The sequence below is a fragment of the Lissotriton helveticus genome, chromosome 8 (assembly GCF_964261635.1).
Source record: "Lissotriton helveticus chromosome 8, aLisHel1.1, whole genome shotgun sequence".
Classification (NCBI taxonomy): Eukaryota; Metazoa; Chordata; class Amphibia; order Caudata; family Salamandridae; genus Lissotriton; species Lissotriton helveticus.
The window spans coordinates 1,336,706,904-1,336,722,483 of record NC_136069.1 but is presented as its reverse complement, the minus strand read 5'-3'; the positions used below and the strand labels follow the sequence as shown (position 1 = coordinate 1,336,722,483).

The 15,580-nt window shown below is 45.3% G+C and overlaps 1 protein-coding gene across 1 annotated transcript in view; it reads right to left on the bottom strand.

Moving 5' to 3' along the window:
* Nucleotides 1-15,580, bottom strand: part of CCDC80 (coiled-coil domain containing 80) — a 268,776-nt gene that overhangs the window by 102,815 nt on the left and 150,381 nt on the right. The window contains exon 5 of the mRNA XM_078658313.1: nt 7,466-7,617. Within this exon, the coding sequence (XP_078514439.1) occupies nt 7,466-7,617 (152 nt within the window). The remainder of the gene's footprint in view (nt 1-7,465; nt 7,618-15,580) is intronic.

Below are 15,580 nucleotides of genomic sequence, written 5' to 3'. Positions count from 1 at the left end.
TTCATCTGCTGCGGAGATTTTTCAAGAAGCCATCCGCCAGACCATACATCACATACCAAATACACTAAATTATAGTGCTGACATTCTAGTATATGGTTCGAATGTTCAGGAACACGACAAAGCGCTAGACTCTTAAATTCTTTGGACACGTGTTTTCTGGGGCCGGGATGAAGCCTGATCCTGAGAAGGTGACAGCCCTAAACGACACCAAAAGTCCACAAGATGTGAGTGACATTCGATCTTTTCTGGGCATGGCAAGCTATTGTGCCAGATACATAAAAGACCATGCCACCGTCAGTCACCCATTACGGGCTCTTACCAAACAAGGGCAGCCATTCATCTGGACTCCCCAATGTGAGCAGGCTTTCCAGGAAATCAAACGTGTTGTTGAGTCAGCGGACAACCTGGCATACTTCAGCCCTAAGAGAAATACTGAGATCACTATCGATGCTAGCCCAGTGGGTTTGGGTGCAATATTGGCTCAATTTGACAATGAGACAGACCAGAGGCACATCGTGGCATATGCTAGCAGAAGTTTATCGGACACCGAGAAAGCCTATTCCTAACCCGAAAAGGAAAGCCTTGCGGTTGTGTGGGCGTGCGAGCACTTTCACATTTTTATATGCGGCAAGCACTTCACGCTAGTGACTGACCATCAATCGCTAGTAACTATTTTTGGAAATCCCAGAGCCAAAATGCCACCTCGAATTGAGCGCTGGGATGGCGTCTACAGGAGTACACTTATACAATAGTGCACAAACCAGGAAAATCAGCGAATCCGGCTGATTACATGTCGAGACATCCTCAAGCATCACAGGCATCACGTCCATCAGTGGCAGAAGAGTACATACACTTCATAGTGGACCAAGCCAGACCACCGGCGGTTCCCTTGGAGGCAATATGTGAAGCCACAGCTCAAGATGACATCCTTCAAAAGGTGATGCGCCGATTGTGGACCAATCGATGGCATCATGACAGTGAGGAGGAAGAGTGTGATCCACACATCCGCCAAGAGATGCAGGCCTTTAGGCATGTGAGTGAAGAACTATCTGCCACCTCAGGGGGGCTCCTACTGAGGGATCAAAGGATCGGCATTCCTAGGCAACTCCGCCAGGGTGTCATCAATTTAGCCCACGAGGGTCATTGTGGAGTGGTCGCTACAAAAAGAGCGCTCAGAGAGCGAGTATGGTTTCCGCTACTTGACCAGATGGTGGAGCTCACTCTAAAAGACTGCCCCCAGTGCCAGCTGGTCAATCAAGGAGATCCTCCAGCACCCATACAAATGTCAAAGCTACCTAGTGGTGTATGGCAAGAGCTCGCCATGGACTTTTATGGACCCATTCAGTCGGGCAAATATGTCTTAGTGATAATGGACGAGTACTCCAGATTTCCGATAGCCCAGTTTGTATCATCTACCAGTGCCACCAGCACCATTGCTGTGTTGGATGAAGTGTTTGCTGCCTGGGGTGTTCCTAAAGAACTCAAGACGAATAACGCCCCTCCCCTTCAATGGGCACGAATTTGGTGAATTCGCGAAACACTTGAATTTCAGGCATCGCAAGATCACTCCCCTATGGCCTCAGGCCAATGGAATGGTGGATCGATTTATGGCAACCTTGAAGAAGACATTCCAGCAGGCCACCAGTGATAAGAAGGACTTACAAGTGGCTCTCAATGAAGTTTTGAGAGCATATCGAACGACACCCCATGCCACTACAGGGAAATGTCCTGCCACTCTCATGTTAGGATGACCGATCAGAACACGGATATCTATGTGGGAAGGGGCCCTGCGACCGGTGTCGCCTACGAGAACGCATGAGGAGCTAGTGGTGGCTGACCGAGAGCGCAAGAACAAAATGAAATCCTACGCTGACACTCGGAGGAGAGTCAGATCTTCATCTCTGCATGAAGGGGACTGTGTATTGGTCAAGCAGGAACAGCAGAAAAAGACAGACTGCAAGTTCAGGGCTGAACCTCTCATGATCACTCAACAGAAGGGTACGATGATAACAGCTGAGTCAGAGAACAGGAGAATTACCAGGAATGTGTCGCACTTTCAACGGTGCACCCCGACTGTCAGGGATGCCCTCCACAAAACGACCGAAAGACTGGACACAGAGAGATCTAGCAACGCAGCTGCAGTACAGAGATTTGGGACTCAGGCAGAAGTTGAATCTGAAGAGGGAGGTGTGGTCCTGCGACCCAGACGAGATATTCGACGACCTGTGCGGCTGATCGAAGAAATATAACCAAGTCAGACTTTTGTTTTCTATTTTGGTAACAAAGGGGGAGATGTAAGGTTGTGTGCAGTCTAGTTGTTGGTGGGTGGAGTTAGGGGGGGACACAGGAAGAGGAGGAGCGACGACAGGAAAGGGTTAGTTAGAGTAGGGACGGAGAACTGTGAAGAAGCAGAATAAAGAGCTCGTAAATATTATAAGTGTGCAGCGTCGTTATTCAGATAGTACCACGCTACAAGTGGCTTGTGTGATCTCACTGAACTTCATTACGATAGGAAGAACCAAACAAATTACACAAACCTGCCAGTTCTTAGCTGGAGGGCCTTTTCGGTTGAGCCTGGGCAGCAGCACGTGTGCTGCTCTGCGAGGCATGCTGTACTGGAGTATGGACTTGAAGCCCCACCCACTCTCCGCCCATATTTGTCATTGGCTTTCCTAAATGCTGGCTTCTGATTCATTTATAGGCTTGTTATTCCCTCCTTAGTACTGTGTTGTCTTCACTTGTAACCTCCCATGAGGACTGGTCCTTTTACTTTGTTTGTTACACGGTGCGCCTTATTTAGTCTTTAAGCACTATTTTATTTAATGAGTTTCACCTACTGCATGCACGACATGGTTTCCTGCAACATTCAGAATGCCATGTGCGCTTTCACTTTCCAAGCAGCCTGTCATGTTCCAAGCAGCCTGTGGCGGTCGAGGTCTCGCATTTACAAGAGTTTTAGCTATTGGGATTGTAAATGACAATGCCTTTTATTTATGTATTAATTATCAAAACAGATCAATAAAGGGCATTGTCATTTACAATGCCAATATTTTAAACTCTTGCAAATGCGAAACTTATTGCATTGCAAATGCGTGTTTACTTCTGTGGCCGGATGAAACAAAGTCTGTGGAATTCCATTAGAATTACTGAGGGATATAAAAGAAATGTAAATGAAATATATAGCTACAGTTGTTTAAATCTGGGAAACAACAATATACAGCCTCACCTCTAAACTACCGTCATATGGGTCTAAAATGCACTGCCGTCACAGGGCAGCCATTACTTTTAAAAACATCTTGACTAGTTAAACATTCTGAAACATTCTCTGTTCATGTCTATTTATAGCCATGTTCATTGGCTGAGATAAATGTAGGTGAAACGAGCGAAATTATGACTGAATTCATGAAACGGTCCTTCATACAAAGATATTAAACTCGGCAATAAATTGAAAAGAATGAATTACATACATGAAGCATCGCAGCAGTGGCTGAAAGGGATACCATGGATGATTGCTTCATTCCCTGACATGTTGCTGGAATTCTCAACAGAGTGATGAAGTCATTTTTTTTGCTATTGTTTTAATGGACATGTTGAAGTCAGAAGGACCCGTGAGATGGTATTCTTTGTAATAAATGCTATAATAATTTCTTCATTCCATTAACCACAAGGAAATGGAGGCTCATGTGGGAGGATTAACCCCTTGGGCGCGGCCGCGATTCTGCGCCTGTGCGGCCGTTTTAATGAGTGTGCGGTTTCATGACGGCCCCCAGCCGTCTTCAGCACACGCCCACCGTGATGCATGACGGACGGGAGCCATCATCAGCATGGAAGCGGTTAATATCTTTGAATAGGACCACTATAACAATGTGACTGATAGTTCACTGCTCTGGGTGTTGGTAATAAATGACTTAATTTATTTTTAGGTCTAGTTTGAGCAAGAGCAGCCTTCTAACATCTGAAAAGCATGGCAAGCATCTCATATTCGTTATTGTCATTTGAAAAGTCTAGTCACTCATTACACATTCAATACTCTAAGCTCATCTCCCTTGTCGCTGCCACCACTGCTTCCTTCCTGCACATCTGGCGGTTCATCTGTAATCACTGCCCAGCGTCTCCTCTCCATTGCCATCAGGTGGTGCTCACACACTGAGCATGCATGGTGGCTCTTCTTTCCTGCTGATGAGGCACTTCTGATGTCACGAGTGAACCTGATGGCTACTTTCACCATCTGCCTGGAACTTGCTGAGACTGCTGTTTTAGGCGCTTACTTCCTTTCTTTTTTTTTAAAACGTATTTTTATTAAACAATCGTCAGCATTACTACACAGCATTACTTCTTTCTCTGATTCGTAGTACATTTATGTCATCACATTTTACACATCTTTGGTATATTGTCATGTCCGCTTTAACAAACAGTTCTAAGAGGACCCCGCCCCGATATATCCCTAGTCTCCCACCTCCTCACGTCTAAGTAGTTTAACTTCCCTCATGCCTTCCTATTTACATCCCAACTGGTTTCATATTTTTTTCCCATTTCTTGGGGCAGCCTCTACTCTCATAGATTGTTTTTTCAGCTGCACAACACCAGTCCATGTCCATTTTCCAGCATGCCACCGTCGGTGGGTGACTGGCTCCCCAGGCCCCGGCAATATTCCTCTTGGTCACCATCGCAGCCACTAGTAGCCATATTTTTTGACACTTAGGACATGTCTGCTCCCCAGATTCACACAGTAGATGTCACCTGGCCTCCGTGGGCACTGTTTCTACAATAACCACCGACATTACCCGCCTCACCTTCCCCCAAAACCGCTGTATAATCGGGCAGTCCCATATTATATAGAAGAAGGTTCCTCTCTGTTTGTAGCCCCTTTGACAGTCCTCCATAAGGGTGCGACCCAGCTTTAAAATGAGTGTGCTAGTGGAGTAAGACCTATGTAGTATTCTCAACTGTACTAGCCGGAATCTTGCCCTAATCGCTACCTCTCTGGGGATTTGCACGGCTTCCGCCCAGTCATCGTCTTCTAGCGAGCCTATGTCAGACTCCCATGCCTCTTGTAGTTTTGTGAGGAGATCCAGGGAATTGTTAATAATCTTCCTACATGTGCAGGACAATGCCTTTTCGGGGATTGGGTCAAGTTCTAATCTGTCTTCCAAAGGGCTACATTCAGGGAGGTGCTCCCCCTCTTTGATATGCCTGCGCAGTGTATGTCCATATTGTAGATATCTGTATCGTACTGTATGTGCTAGTTTGTACTCTTTTTGTAGTTCAGAGAACGGGATTAGGGCTTGTTCCGGCCATACATCCCCCAGACGTGCTATATCTATCAGTTTCCATTTACCGAAACCCCGTAGTTTGCCTACCTCTGCTTGCTTCCTTTCTGTGTGATTGGCAGCTCTGCTTCAATCCTTGCCTTGTGATTCCTCTGCCCTGCTTCTAGGTGGCTGCTCTTACCCACTCGGGTTGGGGAAGGTAAGCACGGTGGGGCGGGCGGGGCAAGGGGGCAAGTCGACAGACGACGGAATAGGTTTCACTTTTTTATTTCATTTTACCTATTCGGTCGTCTGTCAACTTCCCCCCAACCCAGCCCCCGCCCCACAGATTGAGCGCCTGACCATGCTTACCTGCGCCGGGAGCCGCTGCTCTTACCATGAAAACAGCTGCTGGCTCTTCTCTCCTGCTTGCTGCTGTTAAGCATGGCTGTCAGCTTCATCCAGCCACACACAAATATTGCAAAACCAATGGTTGTGGCTTGTGAATCAGAATGTGCAACACTTACGTTTGCTCTGACAATTCTTAATTTCTAGTTAGACATCTCTACCTAGCATTTTGGCGCTTTTTCCCTTAAGATGAAAGAAAATAAAACTTTTTTGTTGATTTATCTGGATATCTATATGGGTAGCTATCACCTCCATGCCCAGCCCTTTTTTTTTTGAAAAATAAATATTAGTACCCATTTAAGTATTAATTCAAATGTTAAACATTCTAGCACATTCACCATCATCATCAATATTTTGATATAACAAGTCTATAGCAATGCTAGGAGAAATCTCTTCATGTTTACTTTTCAAGAAGGCCACTCTTCTGCAGGAAATTGCTAGCAAATTTCTCACACACTTACATATGCTTACATCGCCAAATTAAAGAAATGCTTCCATTGCAATGCATGGAGAGTGAAGTGTCCATTTGTGGCAGTGGATGCATAGTCTACCTTTTAATTTGGAAAGCAGTCCGTTAGTTTAAAAAATACGCACTGCACTACCGTAAATGTTGGTTCAACTGAGAAAAGTTGTTATGTAATTTGGTTTTTAAGTGGGTGTGCGCTTTTATAAGGAATCTAGACAGGCCCCAGAGAACAGTATGGGTAAAGACGGGTTTTATTGGCTTCATTCTTTTATTCTTTCTAGCCACTGTGCCATTTGGCACTCCCCACTCAACCTCTTCGCAGTCGCCATCTTTGTTCTCTTCCTGACTCACCTGCTTGTGCTCAATCTGGTATCTTCCTGCGCCCCATTACCAGTGGCTACTCCCCTGCTAAGGCAGAGAATTGTTGCCACACAGTGCAAAAAGGAAAAATAAAATCACAATAACGTATCGTTATTATCATTTTATTTTTTTCCTATTGCATGCAGTCAGTAGCCTGTGTGCAGTGTGGGGAGGGGCTGGGCAGTGCAGTGCAGGGGGAGAAGTGGATTGCACTCCTAAAGTGCGCATGAACTGTTTGGCTGACCCTCTTGGGTCGACCAAACAGTTTATGCGCACTTTGCATGTTCCTACCAGGCTGCATTACACAGGCTGGTCTGGAGTAAGCACAGGTTTCCTGCTCCAGTCTGATCGCCGATCCACGGCACTAAGACCAATCACAAAGCTGCATTGTAGCGTTGTGATTGGCTCAGGAGAGCCTGTATTCCGGGTGCTTCCTCCTGCCGGCCGGACTGCAGAGGAAGTGGAGTGTGCTGAAACCCAGTACCAGCCTGGTTCTCTTAAATACTCTTCAATATGTGAAGAGGCACTATGCCGGCATTGGGACACACAGCGGCAAGTGCCATATTGGCACCTGTGCTCATTCAGTGTTTGTTTTCCCTGAAGTGAGCTACGACCTGCTGGGATTTGGGGAGGATTGTACCAATAAAGCTGTGATTATGGGAGGATCGTACCAATAAAGGAGGGATTGTGTGAGGGTCGAACCAATAAAGGGGGGATTGTGAGAGGATCCTACCAATACATGTTCCCGTAATGCTGTTTGTGCAGTGAATCTATACAAGATGTAGTCTCTGCTTCCAGACAGACCGCATCACAATATGATATAGCTCAGGGAGTTAAGGGTAAAACTGTGGGTTCATAAATCATGCTTGCTCACCCACAATTGATTACTAAATCTAAAATCATTATTTTGTATTTAGATACAGACTTTTTCCAACCAATTCTAAAGTGTGAATAGGCCTGGAAAGCATGCTGAAAGCTGTACCTGGATAAGAAGTTCTCCAGTGAGCGTGTCTTATCTTCTTTCTTGCAGGAAATGCCGTCTTTCTTCTGTTTTTCCATTTCCTTGATCCGTGATTGGAAAGTATCAACCAAATCAAACACAGACTTCATTGCTATTGGCACTTCGTAGTATTGCTGAGCAAACAGAAAAAAAGGTTTCAGGTTCAGAAACTGCACGAGCCAATGAAAGCCTCGCTGCCATGGAATCGCACAGAAGCATGGCGTGAAATCTAAACAAAGCTTACGCTTGTCACTCATTATAAAGCTCATGGCATGACTGTTTGGTGAGTGTCGCTCATGGATGCTTTTATTCTACAGCATGTACAGTATTGCTGGCTCAGAAAACATTGGCCACTTTTGCCCCTTTGGAAATAATGGGACTTTTAGCATTAGGACACTCCACTTCATCATCTTTAATGCCATGTATTTTGTATAGTTTTGTGCAATTGAAAATATACACCATTTATGTTTATTTATTGATTTATTTAATTTATATAGTTTTATATAGCGCGAACAAGATCCCGAAGGATATCAGAGCGCTTTACAAAAATGATGGAAGAAAGGACATAAGAGCAATGATGACATCGAGTAAGAATACCATTTTTTAAAAAACAAGGAATAATAACATAATTACAAGGTTACAAGGCAGATAAGACAGGTATATAAAGCCAGTTTACAGAAATTCAGCACTGGTGAAGGAATACAATAAATAAGGTTTGGGGAACTCAAGCCTAGACAGCCCAAACAAATAAAGCTAGCAAATAGAAAGCAAGCACATGTGAGTTACACACCACAAATCCAATGACAAGCAAGGAAAGTTTTCCAAATGTTCTCAAAATGTTGTTAGCATATCAGACAGCTACGCTATCTGGTAGGCTTCGACCTATATAAAACATCTGCAGACCATCATGATTCCTTTATTTGTAGAAAATAGACTGTATTTATTCAAATTAATGATGGAGTGAATTTCAAAATGCTGTTATGCGAGCACCAGCTTATGGAACTTTCTGCAATTTAACATTTTAGAGTAGAGATACCCAAATCTTGGCAGCGGAGAAATTATAAGTGAGATAGTGACAAAGCCAAAACGAAAATAACACCCCCTCAGCATGCACAGTACATTCCAGCTGATAAGGATGAACAGGGATGGGAGATCGAGCCTGGTTCAACCCATGCACCGATGACCAAGCTGAAGAAGGTGACTCTTCATCGTGAGGAAATGGTCCTGAGATCCAGACATTCAATCAATCAAGGAATTGTGAGGTTTGCTACTCACCCGCGAAAGTCTCAAGCACTGGGGAGGTGGGGGGGGGGGAGGCTGCTCCGAGTCAGTCGAAAAAGCCAGGTCTTGAGGCTCTTCCTGAAGGTGTGCAGAGTAGGGGAGTGTCTGATGTTGACCCAGAGCTCGTTCCAGGCCTTTGCCACAACGTAGGAGAAGGCTCTTCCTCCTGCTCTGGTTCTGCGGATGCACAGGGTTTCTGCTAGTGCAAGGTCGGCGGAGCGGAGGATTCTCTAGAAGGAGACTCTTTCGTTGAGATATTTGGGTCTGGTGTTGTGGAGGTATTTGTAGGTGTGGGTGAGAAGCTTCAAAGTTACCCTCTTCTCGACGGGGAGCCGGTGGAGGTCTTGCAGCTGTTGGGTGATGTGATTATGTTGTGGGATGATGAGGAAGAGTCTGGCTGCGGTGTTGTGAATGGTCTGGAGTTTGCGACCAGGTTTGTTGATTCCAGCATTGAGGGCGTTTCTGCAGTTCAGTCTGCTTCTTATGAGTGCATGGGTGACAATTTTTCTGGATTTGGGGGCATCCATTTGAAGGTCTTGCGAAGGATGCTGAGGGTGTTGAAGCAAGTTGAGGCAATAGTGTTGCTCTGGTGGGTCATGGTGAGGGAGGAGTTGAGTATGATGCTGAGGTTCCGGGTGTGGTCCGTGGGGTTGGGGGGATTACCGAGGGTGGTGGACCACCAGGTATTGTCCCAAGCTGAGGGGGTGGGTCCGAGGACTTCTGTCTTCTCCGAATTGAGCTTCAGACAGCTGCTGATCATCCAGGATGCCACTTCTTTCATTTCTTCCTGGAAGCTGAGTCTGGTGGCATTGGTTTCCTTTGTGAGGGAGAGGATGAGCTGGGTGTCATCGGCATAGGTCTGAGTCCATGCTGTCTAACAATGGCGGCAAGGGGGGGCCATGTAGATGTTGAAGAGCGTGGATCTGAGCGATGATCCTTGGGGTACTCCGCAGGTGATCTCTTCGAGTTTGGAGAGGAAGGGCGGGAATCTGATCATTTGGGTTCTGCCGGCGAGGAAGGAGCGGAGCCAGTCGGGGGCAGTTCCCTGTATATGGTGTTGAAAACTGCGGAGAGGTCTAGAATAATGAGGGCCGCGGTGTGGCCTTGGTCAAGGAGCATGCAGATGTTGTCTGTGGCGGTGAGGAGGGTGGTCTTGGTGCCGTGGTTGCTGCGGAATCCGGATTGGGAAGGGTCGAGGATGGCGTTCTCTTCAATGAAGTTTGTCAGCTGGGCATTGACGATCTTCTTGGTGACTTTGGCCATGACGGGAAGGAGAGAGATGGGTCTGTAGTTTGTCAGGTCTGTCAGGTCTGCAGAGGGGCTTGACTTCTGTGCGTTTCCAGTCGTCGGTGAATGTGCCAGTTTTGTAGGTGGCTTTGCTGGTGCATCGTAGCTTGGGTGCTATGGTGGCGGCAGCTCTGTGGAAGATGTGCGGCGGGCAGGGGTCCTTGGGGGCTCCTGAGTGAGTTGTCTTCATGGTCGTGGTGGTATCGTCAGTGGTGACTGGGGTCCAGGCAATGATGGTAGGCTGGCTGTCCGGGGTTGAGGCGGCGATGGTAGGCTGGCTACCGTCGCTGAAGGAAGGAGTGGTTTCAGGAGTCTGTTCACTGAAGTTGTTGCAGAGGGCCTTAATTTTCAGATGGGAGTAGGAGCCGAGCTTGTTGCAGAGGTCCTGGGAGGGTGTAACGTCCGTGGCTTCGCTGGGGGATTTGGTGAATTGTTGGATGATGCTAAAGAGTTCCTTTGAGTTGCTGGAGTTGGCGAGGATTTTGTTCCGTATGAAGGTCCTTTTGGTGGATCTGATGAGTTGGTGGTATTCTGTCATGGCGTTCTTGTAGGTGTGCTGGTCTTCTGTGGTTTTGCTGTTCCTCCATCATTTTTGAGACGTCTGGAGGTGTGTCTGGATTCTTGGAGGTCGGTGGTGAACCAGGGGGCCTTCATGGGGTGCTGTCTTTCGGGGTTACTGAGGGGGGCGTGCTTGTCTGCACAGTTGGTGATCCACCGGTGTAGTTCTTTGGCTGCATAGTTGGTGTTAGTTGATGCGGGAGGGTGATCGTGGTTGAGGGTGGAGTTGAGGTGCTCCTCTGTGACTTTGCTCCAGTTCCTTCTCTGTGGGCGTGGAGTAGGTTTGTGAGCAGTGGCATTGCATTCAAGTCCTCAAAACTAAAGAGATGGAGAAAACCAAAACAAGATCGGGGGAATTAGACATTATAAGAAGGACATAATGGCAGTGGCGGCTGGTGTCCGAGCTGAGTGGTAGGGGAGGAGGGGCGAAGGATGACAACAAAAATAAGTAAAAAGAAACGTATCTACTGCATTGCCGCTCTTCTGCTCTTTACCAGCACAGGCTCCCAGAATCTGCTGCAGCCAATCCTGATGCTGCCCTTATGCTGCATGAGAGCAGCATCAGGATTGGGGTGAGCACCCTCGATTTACGCTTTCAGAGAGACTGGGATCCTGTGACTGCTGTCTCCAACCTGGTGACGCAACACAGGTTGGAGACAGCTTCACTTGAGCATGTCAGTTTGGCCGTCCTGAGATTGCCAGCCAAACCCACGTGCGCACTGACAACAGAGTCCCCCCTCTGTGACTGCACCCGTAATGGGCCCACCCCTAAGACTTGCCCAGGAGAGAAAAATAAAATGATAATAAACCTTGTTTATTATCCTTGTAGGTAAAATGGGAGGAAGAGGGAGTCAGCAGTAAGATTTTGCAGTATTTACAGCATTACTGGTAATTTAAACATTATTGGTAAACACCAGTCAAGAGGAGCGATTGCAGGAGGATAGTGCTGTAAGATTCATAATTTGAGAACAGAACAGGCCAGAAGAGTGCCTGAGGGATTAGAGATATAAGAAGAGGTTTGATAAAGTGTGTGCCAGCAAAGGATGTCAGGATTGATGAGTGGGACAAGAAAGGCAAATAAGGGAAAAAGTGCAGATGTGAGTATTGCTGAGGTAGTGTTCTTGATGTTTCGTGTCTTGGAGTTATAGTGCTTGGCAATGCCGCTGGATTAGGGCATGGTGGTTGTGATATTGTTGGGATTGAAAGAGGTTGCTACTGAAATGTTTTTGATAGCTATTTAGAATAGCATCAGAGAGACCCAATTAGTTATTTTTAGAATGTAGACTTGCTTTCATTTATGGTCCTGCAGCTGCTACGCTAAGTATGATTGCCACAATTTCTAAATAACCAAGCTGGAAAGCAGTGGCATAGCTAGTCTGATGCCCATGGATGTCGGGCGTTTGCTGCCCCGCGACAGCCACAGGTAAGAGCGGAGAGGGGGTGGGGGTGGCGACGGTCCCTACATTTGACGCTCACGTCAGCCGCAAGTCAAACTCCTGCTGCCCAAGGCCCCCCACCTCCTTGTTACGCCACTGCTGGAGAGAAATTAGGAGATGGTAAAAGATTGCGCATCATAATTGTGGATTAGTTGGTAAATGAGAACGAGTTGAGCTTGTTGTCGTATTAATGTGAGCTTAACATAGTTACCCTGTGAGGGCATTCGGGGTGCTGGCGCATTGCAAAATGGCAGGATTAGCACATGAGGGATATAGGGGGTGGACAAAAAGAAAATATGAAAGAGGGCAGGATTAGCAGAGGCTGGATTAAAGACGGAGTTAGAGTAGGGAAATGAATCAGAGGCATTAATGGTATCAAAAGAAACATATTTTGCTACTATGTTGCAAGATTTTTGCACCAGGGTAAATTAGGATTACTGATACAAACATGATATGATACATCTACTGCTTTTAAATCCATTGGCTTGTCTACTGGTACTTTAAACACAGAAATCAGGACCATGAATAACTGTTCTTCAACAATGGTGAAATCTGATTTTCCAGTATCTTTTTTTATAGTTCGCGTAATGAGAAATAGGACATACTTATTTTGCATCGAACAGACTCGGTTTTCACACTTGGAAAGTGAACAAAATGCATCCTTTTTTTATAATCATGGAATCATGGTAAGCATTGTCCTTTGCATAGTGCAATCTTTTGGTTTAATTGAATCCCGAGTACACGAACTATGCAAGCAGAAACAGTAGAGAAAAAGTATTTGCGCCATTTTTTACACCAATTCTAAACTTTACACGAATTGGTCCAAAATACACAAAATATACCCCTGTCTGTAATTCTCGAGTTACAGACGTAGGTAGCAAATTTCCTTACTTTCTGCTAAATGTCTTACAGCCCTGTTTACAAACTGCGTTAGCAGAACATTTTTTATCAAATAACTCCTTTGTAAGGTCTTATCAAAACCTGTAACCCACTGACACTTCTGGTCAAACCGACAGAGACTCAGAAACAACAACTGGGAGGGTTGGTTTCCAGACAAACATTCAGCGTTACCCACAGAATGCAGACATGTTAGTTTTTATTCCATAAGCGGATCTTTTTTCTCGAAGTAAGGATTCTAGCATAACAGAGAGACATTTATTAGAAAATGTTATGGCGCGCACTGGAGAGGGTTCGAGCGGGTTCAAAGACAGGCTCCAGCTGCAGGCTCCGTGTTAATAATATTGACAAGTTGATAATGCTTTGCTGGAGGTTTTTAACTTTTGCAGCTGTCAGTTTCTGAGCAGATGTGGCTGCTGGATTTTGCTCTTTCACGCCCAGCGTTTAGGTGGAACCACATGAATATAGGCCGCCTGATTTTCACATTGAGACGTTTCATATAATTTAATAATTCTTTGTTTTAGGGAAATGGTTATTTTACCCAGCACAAGCTTCTTGTTTCGTGGCATACTTTGATGAGGATATGGCTTTAAAGGTTCACGATGGAACCACAAACAGGGAATACAGAAATGGGAGGATAAACACCACTGTTACGTCGCCTCAGACACCGAGCGTTATCAAAGGTTTACAGGCACAAATTGACAATATATCACAGGACATCCTTAGCACACGGAAAACAATGGAAAAGATTCTGGAACTCACGATAAGCACGCACTCCAAAATAGAACACATCCAAGAAGTTTTGCATAATTCTCAAGAAAAAAGGAAGGAGATAGCCATGCCATCACTAAATAGGCAAAACCGCCCAGATAGGAGTCCTAGTTATTTAACAGTAGATGAAACCCTAGCCCTACTCCGGACATATGAGCCTCCAGAACATAGTAGAGGGGAAGAAATAAGAACAGTTCCGATTGATGCTAATAGAACATCCAGACATAAAGAAAGGAAACCTAACCTTAACAACTTACAACAAGTCCAATTATCTACAGACTTGCTGGAACAGGACTCTAGTAACACAAGAAAACCTCTGAAATGCCTACTGCTCAACTGTAGGTCCGCAGTAAAACATGCCTCAGACATTGCAGCCCTCATTATAAGACAGGAAATCGACCTTGCAATCTTAACAGAGACATCGCTGTCGGAATCATCGTTCACAGTCATGGATCTGCTAGTGCCCCCTCAATATAACATAGTGAGACTAGACAGACAAAAACAGATAGGAGGTGGTATAGCCTGCATACATAGATCGGACATAGAAATCAACTTAAATCAATGCGACTCCCTCGAATCTTGTGAATACCTTGGTCTAAATATACGTTCCACAGAATTTCAAAGATGTAACTTACATGCCCTATACCATCCTCCTGGAAATAATGCCACTTTCATAGACCAGTTAATGGAGATCATCACGGAAAATTCTAACACCCAATCTAATGACATATTACTGGGCGACTTTAACTTACACTGGGACGACAAGAAAGACAAACAGATAAATGTTCTGAAAGACTTTTTATCTGAGTTAAATCTTACCCAAGCTTGCACACAGCCGACACACGCAAAAGGAGCACCACTGGATTGGATAATATCAAAAAACAAGAACATAGTGATCCACTCAGTTATGTAGTGGGACTGGTCCGATCACCATGCAATAACCTTCCTAATACCCACCTTGAAAAGGAATAAGACCACACAGCCTATTAAACGCAAAAAGTGGACCCGGAACAACACGGATGCGAATATTGAAAGTCTAGTAGAAAGCTGTAAGAAAGGTCTGAACCCGCCCGACAACGTGCAGAATGTGAATGACCTAACGGATCATTACACTACAACAATATCTAACATAGTCAACACTGCCATGCCACTAAAACTGAAAAAGACAAAAACCCTTGGTTCAATGGGGCATTGAATGATGATAGGCGGAAATTAAGACTAGCTGAAAGAAAGTGGAGACAACACCCTACTACACTCAAACTGAAATCACTCAGAAAAATTAGAAATAAGTACAACAAAAAGATCCTCAATTCCCAAAAAATATATATTAGCTCAGAACTAGATAACGCTAAAAACCGGCCAAGGAAGCTTTTCGAGATTTTAAAGCAACAATCCAATAAATTAGCGAAAACGGCCCAAGAAACCACTAAAACTCAGCTGAACTGCGAACATTTTTCAACCTTCTTCACCAACAAGGCCAACAAATTGGAAATAGAGCTTAAGTTGGCAGCAGACAACATGCCCGACAAATCACACAGACTGATCAACCCCATCCCCGCAATTAAACACGACAAGGCAAAAAACAAAGCGCATTGGGATAACTTCAAGCTTTACGATCAGAATACTATAGCCAAAACATTATTGGATATCAAACCAAATAACCACTATAATGACCCTCTTCCCGCCAAATGTCTACAAAAAATCAACCACATCGTCATCCCGATATGGACCAGAATATTAAATGCCTCACTATCACAAGGGATACTCCCTGATTGTATAAAAACAGGCCAAGTGGTTCCCATCATCAAAAAACCAACAGCAGACCCAGCAGACCCTAACAACTTTCGCCCAGTTACCAATATTCCAG